This window comes from Felis catus, chromosome B2, assembly GCF_018350175.1.
Source record: "Felis catus isolate Fca126 chromosome B2, F.catus_Fca126_mat1.0, whole genome shotgun sequence".
NCBI lineage: Eukaryota > Metazoa > Chordata > Mammalia > Carnivora > Felidae > Felis > Felis catus.
In genome coordinates this window covers 125,662,509-125,685,023 of record NC_058372.1, presented here as the reverse complement: position 1 = coordinate 125,685,023, position 22,515 = coordinate 125,662,509, and the positions used below count along the sequence as shown (strand labels likewise).

The following is a 22,515-nucleotide window of genomic DNA, read 5'->3' as shown; positions in this document are numbered from 1 at the left end:
AGAAAATTGATTGTCAAAGACCTGCAGTAAATATATATTTATAAAAATTATTGAGGCAGAATTATAACTAAAAAGCCAACGGTAGAAATAAAAAAATCATAATAATCCGATAGAAGACAGCATAAAGAGGCGGGGGAACAGGGATAAAGAAAAATTGCAACAAAAAGAAAATAAATAGCAAGATGTTTTAAATCCAATCACATCGATAAGTATATTAAATGAAAATGATCTAAATGCTCCAACTGAAAAGCAAATATGCCAGAGAGGATAAAAAAGCTAGATCCTAGCTACACATCTACAATTTATAAATATTTTCAAAACATGTAGTCATAAAAGACTTACATCGAGTATATGTAAAGAACTCGTACAACTCACTAATAAGATAAGCAATCCAGTTACAGAGTGGATAAAAGATTTAAATGGATACTTCTCCAGAAAAAGAAAAAATGAAAATAAAAACATGAACTGATACTCAACATTAGTTACCATGCAAAAAAAATGCAAATTAAAGGCACCATGAGATATCACTATAAGCCCACTAGCATGGTTCAAATTCAAGAAGATTGACAATACCTAGGATGTAGAATAATTAGAACTCATACTCTGCTTGTGTGAGGGCAAAATGGTACATCCACTTTGAAAAAGATTTGGGCAGTTTCTTACGATTAAAATATATACTTACGATATATACCAACAGTACCTCTCGTAGGTATTTACCCAAGATAAATAAAAATGTATTTCTTAGCTGTTCAGAATAGCTTTATTTAAAAAGGATCAAATAGGGGCACCTGCATGGCTCAGTCGGTTAAGCATCCGACTTCGGCTCAGGTCTGATCTCACTGTTCATGAGTTTGAGTCATGCATCAGGCTCTGTGCTGATAGCTCAGAGCCTGGAGCCCGCTTCAGATTCTCTCTCTCTCTCTCTCTCTCTCTCTCTCTCTCTCCCCTTCAAAAATAAATAAACATTAAAAAAATAATAAAAAATAAAAAGGATCAAATATAGATATTCCAGTTTCCATCAACAAGTGAATAAATAAACAAATTTGGTTTATAATAAAACTGAATACTACTTATCAACAAATTATTATTCACAAACAAATCACTAAAACATCCACAACATGGATGGATATCTAAAACATGATGTTAAGTTAAAGGAGTTAGACCTAAAACACTAAATGCTGTATGATTACATTTATAAGAAATTCTATAGCAGGTGAAACTCTAGGCAGAGAAGACCGATTAGTGATAGGCAGGGACTAGGCTTGTGGAAAGGAGATTAAGTGTAAAGAGGCAGAAGAAACTTCTTGGAGTGATGAAAATATTCTCTACCATGATTGTGGGGACACTTGCATGGCTGTATACATTTAAGTGTACGTTGTACACTTAAAATCAGAAAATCATACTGGGTATAAATGAATATAATGTTTCCATAAAGCAAAGTGAGAGATAGAGAAAGAGGTGAAGAGGGGACAGAGGGAGTAAGAAGTAACCAAGGACCATGCCTTGAAGAATGGCCACAGTTAAAAGTGCATAGGAGAAAGGGGCAATTGCCCACCAAAGGAAAAAGAGGGATCAGAGAAGCAGGAAGGAAAAGAGAAATGCCACTTGAGCCAAAGATGAGATCATCTAGAATACGGTTCTTAAGAGGCACCACACCACCAGTAAGGGGTATTTTGGAAATTTTAGGTTGCCAACAATAGTGGAGAATATGTTTACATTGTGTGCAATGATGGGTGTTGGGGGAGGAATGCTAGACATCTTTCAATGATTGAGACAGTCACACATAATGAAGAATGGTCTTGCATCAAATAACCTTTTGAATGATTCATGGACATTCATACATGTAAAATAATGTTTACAATTATTTCAGGATAGGATCTAAATTTATTTCATAAAAACACAAAGGTTTTTGCCTGTTGTTAAATACATAACTACTATATTTTCTTTATTGAAATCTTTATCAAACTTTGCTCATCAGTTCATTAATCATATTTTTAAATGTTTATTTATATTTGAGATAGGAAGAGAGAGAGAAAGAGCATGAGCAGGAGAGGGGCAGAGAGAGAAGGAAACAGAGAATCAATCCCAAGCAGGCTCTGTGCCATCATCGCAGAGCCTGATGTGGGGCTCAGTCTCACAAAATCTGAGACCATGACGTGAGTCAAAATCAAGAGTTGTTTGCTTAACCTACTGAGCCACAAAGGTGCCCCAGGAATCGTAGTTTTCATGGTAGTGCTGCTAATGATATTTGATTCACATTTATATCAATCTGAATTTGTATCTATTGTATTAATGGTGTTTCTATATATTGATGCATATTTTTAATTAATTTATTCATTTATCTTTTAATTTGCATCCAAGTTAGTTAGCATATAGTGCAACCATGATTTCAGGAGTAGATTCCTTAATGCCCCTTACCCATTTAGCCCATCTCCCCTCCCACAATCCCTCCAGCAACCTTCTGTTTGTTCTCTATATTTAAGAGTCTCTTATGTTTTGACCCCCTCCCTGTATTTATATTATTTTTGCTTCCCTTCCCTTATGTTCATCTGTTTTGTATCTTCAGGTCCTCCTGTAAGTGAAGTCATATGATATTTTTCTTTCTCTAACTGACAAATTTCACTTAGCATAATACCCCCTAGTTCCATCCACATAGTTGCAAATGGCAAGATTTCATTCTTTTTGATTCCCGAGTAATACTCCATTATATATATATATATACACCACACCTTCTTTATCCATTTATATATATATATACCACACCTTCTTTATCCATTCATCCATCAATGGACATTTCGGCTTTTTCCATACTTTGGCTATTGTCAATAGTGCTGCTATAAACATTGGGGTGCATGTGCCCTTTCAAAACAGCACACCTGTATCCCTTAGATAAATACCTAGTAGTGCAATTGCTGGGTCGTAGAGTCATTCTATTTTTAATTTTTTGAGGAACCTCCATACTGTTTTCCAGAGTGGCTACACCAGCTTGCATTCCCAACAGGGGTGAGAAAGAGATCCTCTTTCTCTGCATCCTTGCCAACATCTGTTGTTGCCTGAGTTGTTCATGTTTGCCATTCTGACAGGTGTGAGGTGGTATCCCATTGTGGTTTTGATTTGTATTTCCCTGATGATAAGTGATGTTGAGCATTTTTTCATGTGTCGGTTGGCCATCTGGATGTCTTCTTTGGAGAAGTGTCTATTCATGTCTTTTGCCCATTTCTTTGCTGGATTATTTGTTTTTCTTGGTGTTGAGTCTGATAAGTTCTTTATAGGTTTCGGATACTAACCCTTTATCTGATATGTCATTTGCAAATATCTTCTTCCATTCCATTGGTTACCTTTTGGTTTTGCTGATTGTTTTTTTCGCTGTGCAGAAGCTTTTTTATTTTGATGAGGTCCCGATAGTTCATTTTTGCTTTTGTTTCACTTGCTTCTGGAGACGTGTTGAGTAAGAAGTTGCTGCGGCCGAGGTCAAAGGGGCTTTTCCTGCTTTCTCCTCTAGGATTCTGGTGGCTTCCTGTCTTACATTTAGGTCTTTCATCCATTTTGAGCTTATTTTTGTGTATGGTGTAAGAAAGTGGTCCAGTTTTCCCAGCACCACTTGCTGAAGAGACTGTCTTTATTCCTTTGGATATTCTTTCCTGCTTTGTCAAAGATTAGTTGGCCAAACATTCATGGGTCCATTTCTGAGTTTTCTACTCTATTCCATTGATCTGGGTGTCTGTTTTTGTGCCAGTACCATACTGTCTTGATGATTAGAGCTTTGTAATACATCTTGAAGTCTGGGATTGTGATGCCTCCCACTTTGTTTTGTTTTGTTTTTTTTTTTTCAAGATTGCTTTGGCTAATCAGGGTCTTTTCTGATTCCATACAAATTTTAGGATTGTTTGTTCTAGCTCTGTGAAGAATGCTGGTGTTATTTTGACGGGGATTGCTATATTGATGTATATTATTTTATTATAAATTACTTTCCTTTAATTCTTATTTATATACAGTTAAGGATTATGTTGAATTATTAAAATTACAAGAGTAGGAAAGTTATATTGTCAAGGCATTTTACTTCACGACTTACAGCAGCATTACAAGCATTTGTTCTAAAAGAAATTGAGGGTCTGAGGGGTTGAGAGTGATTATTCTAGAAGACAAGATTGTTAGAAGGGTTGAATTTCAAAAGACATGGAGAAGAATCAGGACTTAGTAATTGCCACAAGAAACTGTCGATTTGAGGTTAATCAATCTTCTAAAACATGAGTAGTCACTGAGAAACAGTGGCAGGGGATATATAGAAGATACACTTGAAAGCCAGGGCAGTGAAAAGGGGGAGATAAACAAAATTGTGAAAGTATGCAACAGGATCAAAGGAAGAATTATCAAGTTGAATGAACTTATACGTCCTTAGCCATAGAAAGTAAAGAAGTACAGATGAAAAAAGGCCATAGAAAGTGCCAGAAAAATCATAAGAACAAGGTCCATCCTGAGGTAAATGGAATGGGAGAGTTTCCCTAGTTTGAAGATTTGGCTTTGAGCTGATAAGCAGGGCAATCTGTCCATGTATAAATGGAAGAGATGACCCACCCGTGAGGTGAGGTGATTTTAGGACCGTTGCTCCCCAAGTGCCTTAGTCGTTTTTCATGGTGCCTGATACCCCAGAGTTATCAATGTGTTTCTTTATATGTGGCTGCTTTATCCTATTAAATAAAAATTTAAAAACTCATGTACTGAGAAAAATACTATTGAGCCTTAAAGATTTTTACAATTCCATGTCTCAGGCTCTTCTCTGAGTTCAGATTTTCACTGAGGGAGGTAGGGTGGCTCACGGGTCCCAGACTTCTGAGACAGAACAGGGGGAACCTTGAAAGCTAAGAAGGACACCAGCCCCCAAAACAACCCTCAATGGTCCTACCAGTTAGTGTAGGAAAGTCCAGTGAGGGGCAGCTCTTCTGGCTTTGGGCAGGACAGTAGGGGAGTTGGGAGTGCAGACGTGGAATTTATTCAGGTGAAAGGTGGTATGTCAGATGATGTCAATGTTTGCACTAAACTGTAAAATGAGATCATTTACCAACTGCATCGAGGACCTGGAAAGAGAGAATCCCTCCAATGGCTCCTGGGAGTCTCAGAAGGAGATGACTAGCCCTGTCAGTGAGCAGATGTGACCACTCAATGGTAACTGGGGACCTTGACGTTGCAGATGGCCAGGGCTGCATGGGCCTCCATCTCATTTGAGGTTTCCTCTATAAAGCAAAAAGAAAAGCAAATAGCAGGGGTGTGATAGATGCGGCAAACCCAACAGAAGGAACATTGGACCGGGCTTCAAAAGACAAATTGTGATCTCATGTCTGCAAATAAGAACTTATTTGGCCTTAGGCAAGCCACCACTAAAATGTCTTCTGAAATAAAATTTTATTACTGATTTGATGATGAAGTCTGTTCAGGGAAGGAAATCTAAATACAGAGAAAGTGAGTGATAATTCATTTGAAACTGACACAGATAAGGGGATGAGGGCCTGGAAGTTTCAGTGAAGACACGTAGAGAAATTACTCAGCAAGGGGAAAGGGAAGGGAGGCCAGGCTGATTGCTCCTTCAGACCATCTCCCTTCCATTCTTTTTCCAAGCAGGTTGAGAATGTGGTGAAGAGTTAATAGTCTGAAAGTTTAAAATCCTGCCCTGCCTCTTCTTTTCCGACATCACTCTGGACGGGTTACTTATCTCTCTGGGCTTCAGTTTCTTTCTCTATTAAATGGGGGTGATAATAATACAACTCTATCCACACACTGTTTTACGTGGCATAGCACCTGTAAGATATCCACAAGAGTTGATACTCCAAACACAAATTGTTCCTTTTCTCTACTCTGTTTTCAAAAAACATTTAGCTCAGAATTCACTTTTTCCAAATTCCTATAACACTTCTTGTTCATGCTCCCATATTTAGTCATTAAACAAAATGCTCTGTTGCCTTTGTTCCTGAGAGTATGTGTGTGTGTGTGTGTGTTTATCCGTCTGTCTGTCTGTCTGCCTTGTCTTCTTATCCAGACTACAAGCTTTTAGAGAGTAGGAAGATATGTGTTAGATCCCTTGTGCATCCCTTTCAGTTTCTAGAATATACTATAGCATTCAGCAAATACTTGTTAAACAAATGAGTTTGTAAGTCCTAGAGAGAAAACTTCTCCGTGCTCCCTATCAATTACACAGCTTAGGAAGAGGCAGGTGTAGAATAATTTAGCTCGGGTTTGGTGTTTTTGTTTGTTTCCAGTTGGTCTGTGACTATACATAGATTCAATCATAATGAAGCTGACAGAGGAGAGATGACATTTTGGAAACAGAAAAGGAATTTTGGATATTACAGCCCAACATTTGTCACCTCCCCGGCTGATAGCCTCACGCGTTCCTTCGTTCCCTTTGGCTAAATTTGGATCAAATGCTGGCTGAGTGCACTAAGCAAGCCAGAACTGCATTGTACCTCTATTTTGTGACATATGAGCTCCCTGCTTTAATCTCCCCTCTACTGTATAAAAGAGGATCTGAGGCTGTTAGACTTCAATCCGGTGATTCATGCAGCTGGCACACAATAGATTCCACCTCTCTCCTCACTGCTGCACAATATCAAGCTAAACAAAATGTCTTAGAAAGCTTCAGTACATGTAGTTAGCCTGTCACGGATCCCCCCCTTTCCCTCCCCACACACACACTCTCTCCTTTTTTTCTTCTGCTGAGCAAAAGAGTCCAAATGCCCAGCACCTGCCTTTTTACTGACATTTCCACAAAGGTAAAGGAATGAACCTTTTGTCAATTCCAACCAAACGATCTGTTTTGAAACAATGAGATGAAAAGCCTGGGCCCCTCTCCTTGGATTACAGTGCAGAGGCTTAAAATAAAGGACACTTGATTTTATTGATTTAATGAGGGACGGAGGCTTTTGCTGGAGCATCCCTTGTGGCAGAGGAACAAGCCTTGTTGGCAGGTACCTCCACTGAGGCACTTCTCTCCCATTTGTTTGGCTTCGCGATGGTGCTTGTTTATGGGTTTGGCTGTTATGATGACCCCCCGTGTTCCTTCCCGTGCGGCGTGAAGCGGTCAAATGCCTGCAGTGATTTCCGTGTGGCTCTCTAGACAGGGAGCCGCGCAGGGGAGGCGACACGGTACCGCAGGAGAAAGAGCTGCGGGAAGAGGTGACGGGGGGGAATGCACATCTTTGAAAAAAGAAAAGTCAAATAAACCGGACTGGAAGAGAAATAGCACTTCTAGCTGCAAAAGAGACGGTGCTCAAAACCTATTATTTCTCGGCAGAGTCTATTTCAGCTAGGTTTCTAAACCCGTCTGCGTCCGCACCGGTGGCAAGGTCCCCACCCCCACCTCTCCCCCTCCCCCTCCTCCTCCTTTTCCCAACTTTGAATAGTGAGGAGGCTAAGAGGGTTCGGACACGATTTTTTTATTGTGAACGGTCCCAGACACAGCTAGATAATCTTTTTGCCTTTGTTCTCTTCTTCTCTGGGGTTTCTTGTGATATTATTATTGACATGTTCATATGGAAATTTTGGCATTATATGTTTCTTCTTTTATACTTGTCCTATTTTTTTCTCCATACGGTCTGACTTCATTGTCCACTGCGCCGTGTGAAAGGGACATTGCCAGTCACCTGCTGACCAAATGCAAGCAGCGATCTACTTTTAATACCGAATTGGACCGCGTGTTGCTTACCAGACATGTGGGTAGCCAGGATTCCTGTTAATAGGAGCATATGTCCCTATACACTCTGTACATTTATTTCAATGTATTTATACAGTCCACCCATAGATGAAACACCCCAATTCCCTCTGGTGTTACTGTCTTTCTGATTGCTGGCTTAAAGAGAAACAGTTCCTAAGAGCATATGGTTTCCAAAACCCAGCCCTTCCCCCTCCTTTTCAGTCTACACAAAATAAGCCGCTGCCCCTCCCCCGACGGCTTCTCTGCTCTCTGCCCAGAGTGAGTCTGAAACCAGGGGGCAAAATCATTAGTTCCCAATTACCTTAAGCCATGTACGATAACCTCTCTCAAGGGCTGTTGGTAAAATATGCACATGGTTCCAGTGTCTAGACAGTTATGAAGTATAGGTGCGGGGTTGTGCGACTCCAGAACCCCAATGCATCTCAAACGCAGTGCTTTTATTAAAGAAGTATAATCACCAGGATAACTAATTACGTCAATACCACATAGTTAATTAAACCCATTATAGTTATTATTCCCATGGAGAGGAGGTCAAATAAAGCAACCCTCATCTTGATTCTACTATCCTAACAAAAGAAAAAGAATATTAAATAAAACATAACACGGACCTCTTCATCTTCCAACTTTTTTCTTAGATGCTTAATAACTACCTGGTATGTCCCCCAAGAAGATCTTCAAGGGTAAGCTAGACCCAAAGATTGCCGGGCTCTTCAAAACACCACTTTCAAACTTACCCGTACTTCAAGTAAATGATTACCAACTGTTTGCTTGATTGGTGCAAGAGGCAGTGACAGGTAAAAGTGAAAAATAGAATGTACGGCCACTGTGTTTTTATTAATATCTTGCAGAGAAACATGATGGAGGGCAGTGCTTATGTCTCAGTTCAATCTGGTTTCATGACTAATGACAGGAAGGTGGCCCGTGTACCCCTCCCAACCCTGGCCAAGGACTTCCAGAGGGACACACGGAGGTGAGGTATTAAGGCTCATCGAGCAGACTGAAGGCACACAGATGACATATCCCGCAGTTGCAACAAAAACAAAATCTTCTGGCTCTGACACTCAAATCCGAAGGAGAATTCAAAGATGACCGTGGAAAAGGAGAGATTTCAAGAACTCTATTACATGGGGACATTGTTTGCCAGAGCAAGAATGTGGGCAAAAAGACACACATCTCCCCACCCACAAACACACGCACACGCACACACGCGCACACACACACACACACACCTCACATACTAATCTCTGGAAAATAAAACCAAGATATTTTGATTTCCCTTGCCTGAAAATTCACCAGGTCATTATATCACTGTCACACCTTCTTCTCAAAGCAGTTCATTGTCCATCGAGAGGATTTGCATTTACTTCTCCTGATTAACAAAGAAAACTTTGTATAAAAGGGCTATGCACTGAGACGTGCAAATGTGGCCAGCCTGACCCCCTGCAGGAGAAGGCAGACAAGCAGTAGGGAGAAGAGGTAGATGAGGAAGGGGAAAGAATGCTTTGATCCCAGTGCAGCACACACAATGGAGCAGCGGCAACCCCAGCAAGCCCTGACCCTGGGCAGGCTGGAGTTTGGCGCGGAGTCACCGAGCGGGAAGCAATATAATGAGTAGCGTTTCATGCGATGGTGAGCACCGTAAGCCTGCAAAATCTCTGCCCTTGCTGGCTTTGCTGGTCACCGTTGTCCTGATTGCTGTCCACGTTACTGCCGCGGTGCTGTCGCTGTTGTTTTCCAGCTCGGGAGATTCTAATATCGCGACAACTGCCAGAGGGGCCCCGGGGACTTTTCAATGAGGACACGCTCATAAAATCGAGGCTGTGAGCAAAAGGCAGCACCATCCCATAGGCTGCATGAAGAACAAAAGGTCAGGTGTTAAATCCCTTATTTGTCCAGTGGTTTAAGCTGACATATGCGGCATTTAGTTTAGATGTAAAACAACCTCGTAACTGCCATCCACAACCCTCACCCCTGCCCCAAAAGCTCCTCCCCAAACTTTTTTGTTCTTCCTGGGGAGCCACCATTGCTACCAGTCACGCCCCAGCAGAAACACTGAGGGAGGGGTCTGTCTTTCCTTTTCGTTGTTGTTTTGTTTTGTTTTGTTTTGTTTTGTTTTGTTTTTTAACTTCTGCTCCTTTGCTCCTTCCTCAAATCAATGGCCAAATCCAGGGAGTCTCTTGCCATCACCCGACCACCTCCCTCCAACTCCTTTCTATCACCACCCTCATCACATTTGTTTTCTCCCTGCCCCTCCCCAATTTCCAGTCACATTCCCCTTCCAGTCCCTGTTACACAACTCACCAGATTATCTTTCTGAAGTATTATTCTCATCTGATTACTCTTTGGCTCAGAGCATGCGTTGATTGCCCAGCATTATCCTGTAGAATAAATTATAAGCTCTCAGTTTGCCCTTAAGTTTGTCTCCATTCTGACTCTGTCCCCTGTGCTCTCAGGAGCAAGATTTACCTCTCAGGACTTCCTTACCTGTGACCTATGTCCCCTCCCTGATTGGGTCACATGCTTCAGACACTCAGGCCTTTGCCCTATATGTGTGCTTTGCCCCTAATCGCCCTCACCTTACATCCTTGAACTCCCACACATTGTTCAATGGTCATCTAAATGCCTCCACCGGGAAGCCTTTCTTGATGTGCCTCAGCTACAGGTGTCCTTATCACTCTGATTTTCTAGACCATTTTTTAAATATGTATTTTATGACCATTATCATAATCTGCCTGTAGTAAGTATTGATCATATCATGTCTTGAGATTTTAAACTCTGAGAATTCAGAGACCATCTCTTCTGATCTCGGTAAGAGCTTAACTAAGCATCTGTCTATTTTTGCTGCCCCTTTAATGTTACACATATATGACTAATTCAAAGAAGAGAGGCAAACTATAATTAAAAAAAAAATAACTATGACACAAACTTGGAACAACCCAAAACAAAAAGCAATATAAATGTGATAGAAACTCAGATGAATTATCATGTCGTGTCACCACTACCGCTTGTATGTAACTACCGAAGAATACAGAGTGATAACTGAATAAACCAAAGACTGCCATTCTGGATGCACACGTGTAATGCAACTCCAAGTGATTTGGAACCCACATGAGAAACCATGGGCTCTTTAAGGTTTTACTCCTTATAGAATTTACTTTGTTTAGTGATTAAGAAAAGCAATTATTCGGGTTGATAATGATTTTATTGTTTGAAAACTGACTTCTCCTCCTGTTGGATACATGAGGTATAACCTACTGAAATACAAAAAAAAAAAGAAAAAGAAAAAGAAAAAGAAAAAGAAAAAGAAAAATTCTGAGTCTAGATGCTTAGAATACTGACTCTGTCACAGCCTGAAATGAGCCCCAGATGGTTCAGGGTTTACCATCAAGCAATGGTAATGATATAGAATATGTCGTTGTCATCCCAAGAGGTCTTCTATAAGGGAACAAAAATATAGAAGCAGTTTCTGTGTTGAAGAAAAGAAGGAAAGAAATTAAAAAAGAGGCAGGGAAGGAAGGAAGGAAGGAAGGAAAGAAGGAAGGAAGGAAGGAAGGAAATAATGGTGCAGAGAGAAAGGAAGGAAGGATGGAAATAATGGTGCAGAGAGAAAGACAGAGAGTAAGGGAAAAGAAAGAGGGAGGTAGGAAGTGGGGAGACAAGAGAAGAAATGATATATAAAGGAAAATCTGAATGAAATTTGAGAGGCTGACAAATCCGGAGAACATTTAAGTGACTCCCTAAATTTCTGTCAGGTTCTTCATCAGCTGCCTCAATTTTCGTCCTGACTTGGGTTCTTGTCAGCTCACTCTAATTATAGCTTTACTAGCAAAATGAGAGCACATGGATGAGGAATGGCCATGGATAAAAAGAAATGGCAACCCTAAGCCTAATTATAATAAAATGTCTTCCTGTGAATGTCCAACAGACAATGGTACCCAGTCTATTCTTGAATAGCCCAATGTACTTAAGACATCACTAGTACCACACATAAATATTTCCTTCCAATGGTTTCCCATTTTCTACAAGATCTATGATCCATAGGCTCTCTAAAAACCAAGCACAGTTCAACACTGAAACCTCAGTTTCTGCTACACCTCCACTCTCACAATGCTCTCTAGAAGTACTAAAAGCCTCTCAATTTCCTGGGGGTGTTCATCAGATAATAAAGGAGAGATAGTCATTTTAAGTGAGGGATTCAATGTTGACTCAGAGTTGCTGGAGAATATAATCTCTCCTCTGTGAAGCCTCCCTTGACCTCCTCGGTGCTGTGGACACTCCCTTACAAAAAAATCTCTGACCTGTAGCCTTCTTCTCCTAAAGTACTTGCCCCGCTCTATTGGGTTTCTCTCTTATGTTTGTGCCTTCTCTACTGAACCAGAAGTTCTGAGAGAGCTAGAATATTTAATCATTCCCCAAATCGGAAACCCTCACAATATGCCTGATACATATTAACAGCAATACTGGTTGATATATGCATCAGGCATTCAGAAGAATTCTGCTTTTGGGAAACTTAGCACAACTATGATAAAAAATCCTTTCATTGTTGGGCACCTGGGTGGCTCAGTGGGTTCACCGGTCAACTCTTGACTTTGGCTCCAGTCGTGAGCTCACGGTTGGTATGACAGAGCCGTGCACTGACGGTGCGGAGCCTGCTTGGGATTCTCTCTCCTTCTCTCTTTGCCCCCCACCCTGCTTGTGCTCTCTGTCTCTCTCTGAAAGTAAATAAATAAACATTTTTTAAAACCCTCTCACTGCTTAAAATATTGTCAAATATAATCATATTTCATCATTAGGTCCATGAAGACATTTTTTTATCTTCAATTTTAAGTTGAGCCAAGTGTTACTAGTCCAATTAAACTAACCAGAAGAACTTAGATTAACCAGTTGTAGATTAACCAGTGTAAAAGTTACTGAACTTCTCTAGGCCTCAGTTTTTCTACTTGTAAAATTAAAATATTTGGGGGCGCCTGGGTGGCGCAGTCGGTTAAGCGTCCGACTTCAGCCAGGTCACGATCTCGTGGTCCGTGGGTTCGAGCCCTGCGTCGGGCTCTGGGCTGATGGCTCAGAGCCTGGAGCCTGTTTCCGATTCTGTGTCTCCCTCTCTCTCTGCCCCTCCCCCGTTCATGCTCTGTCTCTCTCTGTCCCAAAAATAATAAATAAAAAAACGTTGAAAAAAATTTTTTAAAATAAAATTAAAATATTTGATGTGAGTCTCTTTAAAACCCCTACCTCTCTGTAATTATTTATTTGATCTTAGAATGTAAGACTCATCTGGACAAGATGAACTCTAAATCTAATTTAATTCTAAAATACTGGTAGGATCAACTCTCAGGTACTACTTCTTCATGAAACTGAGGGCACTCTGAAAACATAAGAATAGACAATATAAGGAATAAACAAAGAACAGAGGCCTCCTGTACAAACAGCTAAACGGAAAAATACAAATAGCCAAAATCGCATTGTATTAATAAAATGGAAGAAAGGTCAAGAAAACTCACAGCATGGAGAACTATTATAATTTCCAGCAGTTGCTGGCTCTTTCTGTAATCCTGCAGATGGTAGACAAGAAAGGGGGATTTTTAAATTTGCAGGAGGATAGAAGAACCATGAAGGAGGACCAAGGAGCTGTACAGAGTAAAAAAGATGAGGATCAATACATTTGATGTATAGCTTTCTGGAAATCTTTTCACTCCACAGAGAGGACACATTTTTCCCCCAGATATTCATGGACGACCCAAAAAACCTGTCATGAAACAGACCACCAAATGGCTGTAATAAATTCCAAAAAAAAAAAATCAATATCATATGGACCTTTTGATCTAATCATGATGCAGTAAAATAAAATAAAAAAAAAATTAGCAAGTGACAACTGTCAAAATCCCATGTAACTGTAAACTATAGAGCATTCCACCCAAAAATGCAATGTAAATGTAATGTGAAGAAAAAGACAAGAAAAAAATTGTGAACATTTACAGTGAAATAACAATGAATGTTTACAGGTCAAATTCTGGAAGTAAAGGAGTACTGAGAGAAGAGTTTTCATTTTAAATACATTTATTGGAAACCAAGAAAGATTTAAATACACGAGGTAAGTGATTACTCAAAGCGCTGGTAAAAGAGTGACCAAGTAAACCAAGGAAGCAAGAAGGAAATAATAAAAGATAACAGCAGGGAATGCCAGTTAAAGATGGGGGATTGGATGTGTGCCTTTTATCCAGCCCTTCCATAAACCCCATAAAACAATGGTGAAGGGATCTTTTGAGGCATAAATCTATAAAGACAAAGAGCACAGAGGATGAAAGAATAGCAATAAAACTTCAGATGATGAAAAACAGAAGAATAAGTATTAAATGGCTTAGCAAACTAAAAAAGAGAATCCTAAACTGGTAGCAGAGAAATCTGAGAAACTTTCATTTGTCTCGCAAAACCTCCCTTACACTCAGATATTTTCAGCACCTGCATCCCTAAAAGTGAGGGTGAAAGTGGAACCGAACAAAAACAAAAGATGACTGATTAAGACTGTTTGTGAAACAGATGTCTATATGCCCCCCTCCATTCTGTGTAAAAATCCTTACCCCACCCAACAGCGGAATCGGAAGCTGACTCTCTAGAGACAGTAGAACAAAAATTCCCTGTCTTTGGGAGCACCAAGTCCAGTGGAGAAAAGAAATGGCATGCTGCATATTGTGGAATTAACGAAAGGTTTACGTACTGAATTTGAGATCTCCATCCCTCTCTCCACTTAATGAGGGATGTTAATAGCCCAGCCTTAGAACCTTGCAGCTGGAAATTGGAAGATTTGTCTCTGGGAAAACTGATAAAGAGGAGCGGCATTAAGATACTGATGTTGCAGTTTGCCTCATAAGACAGCCAGTTTAGGTGACAATAAAGCCCACAGCTGACAAGTTCCAACCATGAACACAGAGCCTCCAGTCATCTTGGCAAAACATCACTCTTAAATACGACCAGGCATTGAGGATGAGTGAGATGAGAAGGAAGTGGGAGGAAAAAGAGACTTTAAAGGAGAAGAAAACTAAACAAAGAAATAAAGCTATTATCACTTTTAAAGAGGTAAGAGAAGATATTGCATCCATGAATCAAGAACGAGATTTCGGTCAGCAAGGAACAATGAGAAAACATGACAGAGATCTGGGCTATGAAAATGATATTAGTCAACATAAAAACGCAACGTACGATCTGAAATTAATGTTGGGGAAATCCAAAGGCCAATAGAGTAGACTAAGAGAAGGCGAACAGGAGAATAATTATTAAAATATTAAATTAATTAATTAGATTAATAATATTAAATATAAATAATAAATTAATATTAAAATATTATTAAAATATTAGCAGATCTACTAATATTAGCTAAAATCTACTGATTGAAAATACTATAAAGACCCAAACAATACAAGGGGAAGAAGCAAAGTCATGGTCTCTCATGACAACTGGGTAGCAGCAAACACCAGTGGAAGAGAATACAGAGGCCAGGAAGAGTCCCCTGTTTATATGGACTCTGTATTTGATACAGGTTGGTACTACTCATTTAATCAAGGAATAGATACGCACATAGACACAAAACGTTGTATATTTTTCAATTATATGCATATAATTAATGACAAATGTGTATTGAAAAGACAAATTTGGTTGAACCACTTGCAATTGCTGATATTTGGCAGTTTTTGACCTACATAAATATCAATTTCATAAAGTTCAATCTAATACACTGGATGCTTAATGGTCACTTGTGAAAGAACAGCTATAGAGGAATGGACTAAAGAACAAAACAAAAGGACGGCCGTTTCTGGATGTGTGAAAAGCTATGAACTGGAAATAACTCCACGCACCAGGAGGTAATGACGGTGGTAGGTTTGTGGACCAACTTACAAAATTATAACAGATGGAAAAAACCTTGGTAGATGGAATTCAAAGTTGTTATGTAAAGAAAAACAGCAAAACTATAAAAAAGAGAAGACAGATGAGATAAGAAATGATAAAGCTATTTGGGGAGAGGAAGAAATATTTGAAAAATGAATAATCATCACTGAGAGAAAGGGTACAATTAGCTAAATAGGCTCTCAGTGAAAAACAACAACAAAATGCCTAAAACTCAGAGGACAAAAGGAAAACTGAATACGAGAATTTTTAATAACACTTCAGGATACTCCCTAACCAAAACTAAAAGGCAGACTGTCACACTTTCCTCAATGAGTTAGTGGTATTAGCGAAAGCAAGGCAGATGTCCAACACTTTTTTTCCACCTCCTTCCACCAGGCCGCCGTGCTCAGCATCATGTCCAATACATGCTAAGTTCACCAAATGTGCTTGATGAAATCTAGTGGGAGGGGGTGATTGTAAATGATTTTGTTTTTCCCCTTGAGAGGGATTTTCCTTTCGATTGCACAATTCTTAAACTCCAGATTTAGAAAAAGACAGAGGCTTCCTTCCCATATTTTTCTGGGTAAGAGTGATTTCTCTTGCCCTCTTCAACAGACACTTATGACAGTGAAAATTAAGCCTGTAAATTACATATATTAGACGTGATCATGACATGATACATCTTCTACTTATAATTTAGGTGATCTTATATAATGTGCCAGACAGTAATGTTATCATTATTTACAGAACCTTGAATGCAGCAGTAATCATCAATCTAAATGTCCGTACATTATCCTTAACAGAGCAGCACAGTGATCTATTCTAGGTTAGTGCATAGGGCGTAGGCTGGAGAGATCAAACCAGGAGACAGAAATAGAGATTTCTCTGTAGCTACATTAACGATCTTCTGCGTGTTCTCTTATCCCCCACCCCTCCCTGGACCACTCTTCCCTGACTTTGGTGATCCATTAAGTCAACTTCTTCAAGCATCTCTGTACAGTTAATCCTTTACAATTTTCACAAATAAAGCAAAAGGTGTGGTAAATTGCCGAGGACATTAATTACACGAGTAGCGTAAAATGTTTGCACATCATACTCAATAATCTCTCAAATAAAGACTAAATTGCTGTGCTTGCACTTACCCATACTGAAACTCAAGTTCTTTAACAATTTTAATAGGCTTTAACATTTAATTTGCTTAAATTATTACTTTGTTGATATAAATAGGATGTTTATTTACTCTAGCCTAGCAAGAACTGAAAGAGGAAGCCTCTAAAGGCAAAATACTCAAGTACGTTATGTACCAGGAATCTATGAATCATAACACAATCATTGAGGCAAGCGTCTTCCGTCAATCTCAGAGTTGCTGTCCATTCGCAGCACGAGACCAGAATGAAAAAGCTAGGTAGCTCTCCAGGTCCTCCTGAGTCATTTTGGTGTATAAAACTGGGTTATCTGGATTGAACGTCCAGGGTGTCTGACCTTCCCCAATTTTGTGTTCAAAACCACTCTCTGGCCGTGACAGAAAATACAGGTGCTCATAAATACCTTTTGACTGAAATGAGTCTCTTTCAACTATTTATATCATTTTTGCCTGCTTTAACCACAGACAATTGTTGATTCTTCCTTACCTTTAAGATAAATAATAATGCCCCCAGAACACTGTGAATTCTCTGAGCATCTACTACAAACATATTAACCAAAAATACAAATGAATTTGTGTTTGCTTATTAGTTGGGAATTTTCCTGTGCCATTTCTTTTTACATATGCACACATAAACTTGTGTGTGTGTGTGTAAATAATTACGTTCTAGACCTACAGCTTTACACATTTCAAAAGGTGTTCTGGTCCCAGAGCCAGAGGAAAAAAGGTGAGCGACGGGAAGCCATTACCTTGAGGAAGTTAAATATATGTTTAACATATATTTAATTAAGGTCTCATTACATAAAATTTAAGATGGAATTTATAATAAATTTGCAGAATTTATATTATGTAAATATATTTTCAGAAAAAATATGTACACTCAGGTACTGCAAATTACTAGTTATATGATCTCTGGCAGAGTACTTAATCTCTCCAAACCTTAGTTTCCTGGCCTAGGAAATAGAGATAATAACAATTACTCTATGGGGGTGTGGTAAAGTTCAAAGGAAAGAATGAATGTAGAAGTAACTTGCTCATTTGAGTATTGTATGCACGACCTCCTATGCACCCAGCCCTAAATCTTTAAGTTTAGAGAGACTATAAGAAGAATGCAAGGTAGATTCTCTTCCTGCAACAATCCCAGTACCCACTTGGGACCAGGAAGTAATTAGAAAATGAGACGGAACTACAGAAAACTAAGTTGTATGGTCCAGGCTATGTGTGCAATAACAATTCTAAGAAAAGAGAACTTAAAATGGGCTGGAAATTATGAATATTTTCTTCCCAAATGGAACAGGCTAAGCTTTGCCTGAACAAAGAAGCAAAGATATCTAACAGCTGCTTACCACTCTCTGTTGCTTAAAATATCAGAGGAGTATGAGGTTTAGGCAGCTCTGAGGGCTGAGTCATCTTCCTTCTAACTTGGTATTTATTCAGGACGCAGCCCTCACCCTGATGACAACAGCATTCCTGACCTCTGAGCCGCTCAAAATGCTAAGATGTTTCTGAAGGTGAAATGGACACCTCACGCAGATTCCCGGGTGGTTATGGTTCCCAGCTATGCGCTGCCTCCCCGTTTTGTCGTGGTGTTTGTTCCAAACCAGAGAGGTCTTGACAGCTGAAGAAGAGGAACTAAGGCCAACCGAGAAATATCCGAGATTGTCTTCTCATGTTAATGCTTAAGGCTCATAGCTGAGGTAATTATAGAAAGGATTAGAGCACGAGCCTCTACGGTGTATCTATCATCCCGTGGTTCGGTGTCCCTTCTCCCCCCCTGGAAACGATCTAGGTACATGGCTATATAATTAAATCCCATTTAAATATCATTGCCTTTTATATTCCTCAAGTAACGTGGGGACAATTCTTGAAATGTCACTTGTTCTTCCTTCCCCAGGAGCATACCTTCTGATGGAGCCGGGGAAAGGTAGAGCTTTGAGGCTCAGTGTCAGCTAAGGTGCCTGCTCCCACCCAGGTGGCCGGCCCCTATTACATGGGTAGACCTCTTCAGGGCTCCGTTTTCCTGCCCATTCTCCCTGCTTCAGCTCTCTGAAGTTTATTTTGGAATTTTGTCTTCTATTCAGTCTAAGAAATACTCTTAACTGTTTTTTTTAATCACTTAAACAATATATTTTGTTGTGGCAACCTCAGAAAATACGAATACAAGGGGAAAAATTTTCTTTAAAAAGGTTTAATCAATTCATTTCAATTGATAGGAGGGCCTATTTTTTTTTTTTTTAGTTTATTTATTTATTTTGAAAGAGAGACAGAGACAGCATGTGCATGCAAACAGGGAAGGGGCAGAGAGAGAGAGAATCCCAAGGAGGCTCTGTGCTGTCAGCAAGGAGCCCAACACAGGGCTCGATCTCATGAAACCCTGGATCAGACATGAGCTGAAATCAGGAGTCAGATGCTCAACCTCCCAAGCCACCCAGTTGCCCCCATGAGAGCCTATTTTGAACAAAGCTCTGTAAGTATCAGATATGTGGAATTTAGCAACGGAGATAAAAGATAGAATGATAGTTATTGTGACAGACAATCTCATTATATTTTAGGCTTTCATCTCATCACATCTTGCTATGTGTAAACAGGGCTTTTGTCACTATTTTTCCAGGTGAGGAGGCTAAGGCCTGGATAGGTTCCATAATTTGCCCAAGATCCCACAATTTATAAACTACAGAGAGCAAATTTAAACCCAGAAAATTCTAGCTCTAAAGCCTGGGCTTTTTATACTTAGGTTGTCAGAGGGAGAATTATGAACAAATACAGAGACGTATTAAAGAAATAAAATAAAAAAGGAGGAGGGATCAGGAAACAGAATATTTCCACTATTCTAGATGATGGTGATTCCTTCCTTTCATAAGAGAGGAGATGTAGAGGGGTAGGCTAAAAAGACGTTGAGGCCATTGGTGGAGAACTTTGTTACCGGTCATCACTTTGCATCCAATTATGTCAACAATGGGGAGTTACCAGTGGCTGACTAAATATGGAGGTGTTAAGAGTAGCTCCAGGTAAGGGCAGTAGGTGTGTGGGGTGGGGATCCCTTGTAAAGATTATTTTGAAAAACAATAAAATCCAGTCATTCTGATTGTAATCATCACCTTGTGCCTAAAATTCTAAACAGGGAAGTGATCAAATACCCCTCCTCTTAAAAAAAAAAAAAAAAAAAAAAACAATTTGTAAATTTTACTCTTAAACAATTGCTGTCATTAATGTTGAGTTTTAAAAATACATCGTAGGGGCGCCTGGGTGGCTCAGTTGGTTGAGCGTCCGACTTCAACTCAGGTCATGATCTCACGGTCTGTGAGTTCGAGCTCCGCGTCGGGCTCTGTGTTGACAGCTCAGAGCCTGGAGCCTGCTTCGGATTCTATGTCTCCCCCTCTCTCTCTGCCCCTCCCTTGCGCACGCTCTGTCTCTCTCTCTCAATAATAAATAAACGTTAAAATTTTTTTTTAAATAAATAAATAATAAAAATACACTGTAAAGTTTCAATGATCACATTCTAATTATTTATCCTTTACTAAGCACTGTGTTCTACATGGAAGTTATTTCGGCAAACTCCCAGTTATACGGTTAGCCCCCAACACACCCACGCTCAGCTGCATGAATCCAAGAGTAAATTGGGAATTTTTGAGTTTGCCTTGGGCAGACACAGCTGGGCTTGTTGAGTCAAAAAAATCAGAACTTGAGCAACCTCACTGATGTCATTGTATGGGATCACTTGGAGTTTTCTATTTTTTTATAATAAATGCAAAATACAAGTGTAATATTTTTGCCTGAAAAAGTGCGAATTTTAGTTCATACATAAAATATTCTATGAAGCTGAGAAATCTTCAAAATTAAAACCATCCATCTTATTTGTTGTTTGAAAAGATTAAAAAACTATGTTGATTATTATTTACTGCATGAAAATCATTTCATCACACGGTGGAGCTGGGGAAAGGGGGTTATAAAAATGACCCAGTCAGGGTGTCAAATATGTTAGGAATGCCACTGGGAATTACTGAATGTTTTTGATGGGAGGAGTCACAAAAGAATGGTCAAGGTGATCATAAAAGACACCATCATTAAATCTGCATGTGCTTGTATATATGTCAGTTGCCTATATGTTGTAACTAGAAAAGGAAAAAAAGCAAGGTACATGTTGTCAAAACAATACAAATATTAGTTATGGAGAGTATTCTGGCATGGGGTCTTGAGAGGTTGCTGTGTTTTCAGGGTACAATATCGATTCTACCTCCAGCTGGTCTGCTCTTGAAAGCAGACAGTTCTCCTTTTTAACTGCCAGGAGAGAATACTGCATTTCAAGGAGTCAGTGGGAAATAAGACAATTTAGAGGCTTTTGTCACCCAAGATCTCGGGAAGTGTCAGCTGAGAAAATCATTCCTTAGAGTTTTTTGTTAAGGATGCACGGTTGTCATGACTTGTACTGTTGTTCACAATATTCCATGCACATCCCTACGGGAAGGTTATACTTCCCCATCCTATAGAAGACTGGCCTGGCTCCACAGCCGACTTGCTTCAGCTAGTAAAATGTCAGTAGACGTAACACGGCTTTTGGGCAGTTTTAAGAGTCAGTGTGTGGTTTGCTGTGTTTTTTTCCCCAGTCTCTGTGATCACGAAAGCATGGAGCCAATAATCACTTGGGTTCCTGAGTGACTACCGTGCGCATTACTCTTTTGTCAAACTATGATGAGTATATAGCATGGACAAGAAATAAACACTGGAATTTTAGGCCGCTAAGACTTCCCGGTTGATTATTTGTCATCACAACACCAACTAGCCCAACTTAATTGGTAGAGCGGTCCTTCCATTTGGGCAGATACTCTCAAAACTATACCCAAACGTAGCCAGACCAGGAGAAATTACATTTGTGGAACTCGTTGTACAGATATCGGTAGAACTGCTTTTACTGAATAGCAGTTGATGTGAAGCTCATCCAGATTGAAAGACACTATAAACATGCCTCATAAAACTCATCCTGGTCCACACCTAAGAATATCGTCATGGTTTAGGAGCGTTCTGCTGATGTAACTTGCTGAACAACCTCAAAAGAGGCTCTCAGCTTCCCGGAAATCAACCTGAAAAAGATGAATTTGACCAAGTTTATAATATGAAGCATTTAAAAGACAGAAATAGGCACTGATTTTGCTCAGGAGAACGTTAAGAATCCTTAACGCAAAGCCCAGCCAGAGGAGGAAAATGTTGACCCAGGTCTATTCATCACTATTCCTTCCAAGCTTCCCTTATCACACTCTCCTCCCCCTCCTCCCTTAAACATGAGAAAAAAAAAAAAAATCCAGCAATTAAAATGTCTGGCCCAGGGAGACAGAGAGCCCAGCCCCAGTCCATACCTAAAATTGGGCCTCAGGACCCCTAAGGCCTCATTCTGGTTTAGGTGCAGATCTGCCATTTGTTGACAGACTCTTTCCCAGCACCAAGTATGTTGGGGTCACTGGGAAAGAGGAAACTTATGAATAAATTTGAAAGGGGGTCTGAAAATTTAGATGAATGCCAGAGGAGTCCTTTGTGAATAAAATTAAGCAGTCAGCGCCATTGAGGACAAACATTTTAACTGGCTCGGCTTCACAGCTACCTCCCAAGGCTTCCTCCAGGAGGCAGAGGCATGGGTCTGTGTTAAATGGCTTAATTTTCTTAATCAACTATTTCATTGTGAGTTTTTAATTTCATTCCCATGCTTATTTTTTTTTTTTCATTTTGCCATAATACAGCTCTAAGTACCGTGGCAAACATTTGACAGTTTGCTCAGCAGGTGCTGGGCTCTGCGGGA

At 39.8% G+C, this 22,515-nt stretch overlaps 1 protein-coding gene across 1 annotated transcript in view; it reads right to left on the bottom strand.

Annotated features, from left to right (window-relative positions):
• Window positions 1-8,520: 8,520 nt before the first annotated feature.
• LOC123385753 overlaps window positions 8,521-22,515 on the bottom strand; it is a 34,697-nt gene continuing 20,702 nt past the window's right edge. Inside the window, exon 4 of the mRNA XM_045058664.1 lies at window positions 8,521-9,554. Coding sequence (XP_044914599.1) covers window positions 9,325-9,554 — 230 coding nt within the window. The 3' untranslated portion in view covers window positions 8,521-9,324. The remainder of the gene's footprint in view (window positions 9,555-22,515) is intronic.